General features: G+C 37.8%; 1 protein-coding gene across 1 annotated transcript in view; it reads right to left on the reverse strand.

The window, feature by feature from the left end:
• Positions 1 to 3700: 3700 nt before the first annotated feature.
• The window catches only part of MSANTD3 (Myb/SANT DNA binding domain containing 3), a 2189-nt gene continuing 315 nt past the window's right edge, over positions 3701 to 5574 (reverse strand). The window contains 2 exon segments of the mRNA XM_029085137.1: positions 3701 to 4124; positions 5486 to 5574. The exon segment at positions 5486 to 5574 is cut by the window's right edge and continues 27 nt beyond it. Of these exon segments, the coding sequence (XP_028940970.1) occupies positions 3715 to 4124; positions 5486 to 5574 (499 nt within the window). The 3' untranslated portion in view covers positions 3701 to 3714.

The following is a 5574-nucleotide window of genomic DNA, read 5'->3' on the forward strand; positions in this document are numbered from 1 at the left end:
TTACATGGAGCTGGAATGGAGAAAATGCTCTTCTCTCTACAGTGTTTTATACTAACCTCTCCTCAAAATCCTCTAATATGTTTCCTAGCCTGTGTGTAGTATCCAGAATGCACGTGCAGCTGAGCAGAAAAGGCTTACTGAACATGCTTTCTGTGGAAGGGAAAGATGACGACTGAGGAGCACCCATTTCATGCTCCAGTGTTGTGATATAGGCAATGTGGGCAAGAGAAAGGAAAGAGCAAAACACATAGCTCTGGGAGAAATCCTCTCCTTATATTGGCAATTAAAAAAATAAGGAGGAACACAGACATTAGAAACAAATGCAGAAGAAAAAAATCAACAAATAAAAAATATTACACCAGATAAGTTAGATGATTTCCAAGGAGAGACACCACTAGGAGCCAGGCTAGTGTCATTTTGAGAAGCATAAAGGAATTCACCATACCTTGCCTAGGAGGTCATAGTTTCTCTCTACAAGAACATAGAGGCTGAAAACAATGGCCACTACATGTTTGGTATATATTTTTTTCTTACGGAGTTAAGCAGGGATATATAGTTTGCCCAGTGTATCTTTTAAGTTCATGCTTGCCAACAACTTGTACAACAAATCCAAAGAAGGACAGGCATGTTCTTCCTCTCAAAATACTTCTGTGTTTTACCTATGAAAAAAACTTGGAAACTTGGGAAAATGTCTATATAGCTCGGCCAAATGGTTAACAGGAAAACACAATTATGTGAAATTACCTGAATGATGTAAGCTAGAAAAAAAGGAGAGGAACAAATGGGCATATTGTCTGAGATGGCTATATTACATGTAAGAAAAGTCAAACAAAAGAAAAGATAAACCCTAAACCAGAGGAAGTAATTGAAATAAAAAAGGTAAAAGTCACATAGTCACATTTTTCAAGTCATTTAAACTCCATCACACTAATCACTTTATAAAGCTTTTAGATGAAGAAGCCAAAGCTGGGCAAGGAGACACATTACTTCATCTTGTTGATCTTTTAGATTTTTTGGTGTCTATCACCCAAGCTCACAGCAACCAACAGTCAACCACAGATGGGAAAGCTTTCACCAGTAAGCCATCTATTACTTGTAACATTTGTGTTAGATGTGACATTCCCATTCTTCCTCTGCGCATTAACTGATCATTCTTTCTTTCATATCTTCATCTTGGCTCTTCCTATTTTTTTTCCTGTGATCTTCTTTCTTTTAAATAGAAGCTGGACTAAAAGGGTCTATTGTTTACCCTAAGAACTGTAACTTTTTATTACAGTTTTTTGGTCTCAGAATAAGAATATATACCAAAAATGCAAGGCATTGTCCACTTAGTACAGTGTGAAAACATGCATACTTTAAATGATTTTTTAATATAAAAATAAAACACAGAGCAATGGTATAACTTTCAGGAGTCAAATACCCTTATCTCACATACTATGAGATTCTCCCTGGACTATTTCATACCTTCTCACAAGGCTATCTAGACCTGGATTGTCTCTCTGTTCTTGTTCTCTTCACAGTGCTGAAATTGTCTCCATTTGTCACCTTCTGACACCTTAACATGCATGGTTTTAATTTAATAGTTTCAAATTACTTTCACTTAGCAGTGTGTAAGGAATCCCATTATTGGTTAAGAGAAATCTTTCTTATTCTTTTTTCTGGACAGTGACTGAGGAATTGTCAAATAACTGACTCATCTTTGAGACCACAGAATGCAACCTCAGAACAAAAAAGTCCTCACTCCTCTTTACTTCTTTATTTTGCCTCTAGTTATTGTACAGGATTGTCCTACCTTCCAATAGTGTTTCCATTGAGCAGAAAAAAAAGTGTCCATAATGATATCCTTCTTTGGAAGTCCAGTGCTTCCTTCATACAGCCAATTCATAAGAAAACTGAGTCTGCTGTCAAAAAGACCTGTCTTCGGATTTCATACATGGCCTAATGTTTTGATCTTGCAGCAGCTCTGCAATATTTTTCTCTGTCATATAAAATAAGTTGCAATAAATCACTCCCATTGTGATTGCTGGTGTTAGCACATTGAAGGGAGCAGTGCATGTACCACAGTGTTAACAACAGTGAGTACTGTGGTTGATAATGGCAGTGCTTGCAAACATTAATCACCAACAGCAAAAGCAGTTCAAGAAAAAGAAACACAAAAAAAAACCCCAAAACAAAACGAAAAGAAACTCAATTCACTAGAAAGAACATCCAGGGAAGCAATGGGCGTGTAACTGGGAATGTACGTTTTGTAAAATACTCTAATTTGAATATGTTGCTTACTGTATGGACTTGCCCTCATGAATCATACTCTGAAAATACTTTATTGAATAATGGGATACTCAGGTTTTTCACTGGTTTTGTTCACTTTTCTCACTGCTTCATATGATGGTTGAATACCTTCCTATAAAACAGCTTTTCACACATCAGAAGTTCTTCAGAATCTTTGCAGAGTTCTGCATTTCACATTTTCTTAATCCTTGCCCTACTAGACTAAATCATTGCCTGGGGAAAGATTCTTTATTTGTGCTTTCCTATCATCTACTATTCTGGGCCCCCAAACTCTGTGAGGACCTTCATGTGAATGCTTTCTTACAAATCATGTCCATCACCCCTCACTGACAGCAAAGGCAGGAAACACACAACTGTAACACACAGGACAGAACAAAACTGAACAGTGGTCCAAGAAAGGAATAGTTTCTTTGAACTACTTCCCACCCTATGTGAAGGTAAAGAGGGCGAGGCTTAGTATTTTCTGGTAGCTAGGGAGTGGCTGAAATACTCCAGCTACACCACCAAGTATGGCATAGGGAGACAGCGGGACACTTGCCAATGGACTGGCTGGCTCACTACATTTAAGAGCTTTATGAATTGTTAAAAAGCTCTTCCCCTTAGAATGACTCCAGGTGAACAGCACACAGTGCTGGCAGCAGCATGCAACCCTCCTATTTTGGTATTCTAGTTGAATACAAGATGAGCCTGGAAAAGAGAAGACAAGCACAATGGCTTTTGAGAAAGAAGTCACCTTCTTTTCAACTTCTTAGGGGTCAAGGCTCAAACAACTGGAGGGCCGGTCCACAACCATTCTCTCAGTCAGCTGGAAAATATTACTGTTCTTCACATGCAAAGGGCTCAGTTACTACAGTGCTCCTTTTGCTACTTCCTCAATTTTCACATCTTCTATAAAGAATAAGTTATGAACTATATTAACCACAGACAAGTTTTTTTTTTTTTTCCTAAACCCCAGCATAACAGTCCAACCAACACCTGTCAGTCACCTTTTGTCTCAATAGCAGAGAGCAACTCCAACGCTTGCCTTCATTTGGCAAATGGTAGATAGGAAGAGACAGAAATCAAAATAAGCACTATAACTTGATGTTTAAAGCTGTTAAGTTTTCTTAGGAACATCCAATGTAAGAATACCCAGAGTACCTTAAATTTCAAAATGATGTTAGGGTATTCTGAGGGGGGAAAATATGTTCACATTTTAGAACACTGTGCACATCTGAAAGTTACACAAATCAGAACTACCTACAAATGAACAATACAATTTTCCCCTCGGTGGACTCTAACACTGTTTCCCTAAACATTAAAAGTGTGCTCGCTATCAACCAGGCACCTATCCTGTCACCGCACATTCACATTAGAAACTCCTCTTTCCCGTGCGCATCACTCATAAATGTGCTCAACCAGACTGATTCTCTGCCCTTTTATGTGCTACGGTGAATTAGGAAAGGGTCTGTTAAAGGATGATACAGGCCATTCTTTTGTGATGGTCTGCAGTTTTCTCTCCCAATACATTTTCTTTTTATTTAGCACTTCCATTTTTATCCTGTGTTCCTCTTCAGCCATCTCACATTCTCTTTCTATTTGCTGTATTTTTGCCACATGAACTTCATTCATTTGGATTAACTGCAGTTGCAAAATTGACATTTGCTGATGATGTTCTTCCTCATGCATCTTTTTCAGAGCACTTTCCTGAGATGCTTTACTTCTGTAGTTCTTATCTGCTGCTATTCTGACATCAGAACACGAAGGCTCAGGTTGGGAGGTACCTTCACATACTGGGAAATGTACCAGCTCTTTCTCTTCATCACAGAGTTCTCTATTTGAGACAACAAATGACTCTGCAAAACATAAGAGGAAAAAGTATTACAATATTCCCTTCTTATCCCTCAAGAAACATGAACTTGTGATAATATAGTTATAGGTGTATACACCTAAATCTTGTGCTTCTCTACCATAGTACAAGAGCCACTACATAATGCAGTTCTTTTACAAAATATTAAGGGCATAATGGTCTGAACTGAACCACTTTGCACTCCACTGATAGACCTCCATGGCTGTAACAGGAACTCAGAACACTAAAGTTAACGTAGACACTTATAAGCAGGCATCTAAATTTAGGAGGTTGAGCTGGAGCTGAACCTTAATGCAGCTGTTCAATCCAAATCCATGTGTGACTTGCAATATTTTTATGAAAGATTTGAGTGTCGGGTGAAGAGCTGCATCAACATTAATACAAAGAGACTGGGGAAATACAAGGAAGAATACTACTTATTCCTTCCTTATTGTTACTGTATATGGTGTAACTGCAGTGCTGTATATTTTTAGGAAAAATTACATTATTCTAACTTTGAGAAGGTTCTACTAATTCTACTGAAATAAAAGAAACTACTCATGGAATAAAATAGCAACCACTGCAAATAAGGGTTTCAAAATTATTCCTTCACAAATCCTGATTACTACTTATGGTAGTATTTACCATTTACTTATGGTAAATACAATTATGAAAGAGGCATTGTAAGAATGTTATCTAACACTATAGTTACTGTTGTCTTTTGAGCAAGAACAGTCTTCTATGTGCAATCCTGACATAATAAAGTTTCCAGGAAACTGCTGTAGCCACCCTCCCCTCTGGTTTTGGATTATTCCTTCTGTATATGCTTGCCAAACAAAGAAGAATGTAGTGCTGAACTTCTTCAGAAAGGCCATTCTCCAATGTGGACTGCCATGTGAAATATGGCTCTACATACTCTTTTTAGTCCTTCTTGAAAACAAAGGAGAGAAGACCTACAGGGAACTCTTGCAGCAGACAATTGTATATCAATTTGCTGCTGGTGGCTTTTTTTTAATATATATATTTTTTTTAATGCTCAGACAACCTTTTCCCTAAAACTACAAAGCAGTACTTTTATAAATATCTTTGGGACTATTCTCTGGAAAACCAGCATGATAGCTACTGTGATGCTTTCCACAAAGTAGCAGTGATGTCAAAAACTGATGGAAAAACAAATTAGTAAAACCTCAGTTTAACTCCTGGGGGCCTAGGGAAATACAGGGAGTCTTGTAATATCATAGCTCTGAAATGACTTTTTAATAACCAGCAGTCACAGCTAAGTGGAGAGATTCAGACCGCTGAAAGAGAACCACTGGCAAAACCACATACAAAACAATACTACTTGCATCATTACAGTAACATTTATACCTTGACTAGAAGCATCAGGCTGATATTCAGAATCTTCTGGTGGGCTCTGCAAAAAGTACATTTGCTCAGGCATTATGCTGGCAATCTTC

The sequence above is a fragment of the Antrostomus carolinensis genome, unplaced genomic scaffold (assembly GCF_000700745.2).
Source record: "Antrostomus carolinensis isolate BGI_N321 unplaced genomic scaffold, ASM70074v2 scaffold42745, whole genome shotgun sequence".
Lineage (NCBI taxonomy): Eukaryota > Metazoa > Chordata > Aves > Caprimulgiformes > Caprimulgidae > Antrostomus > Antrostomus carolinensis.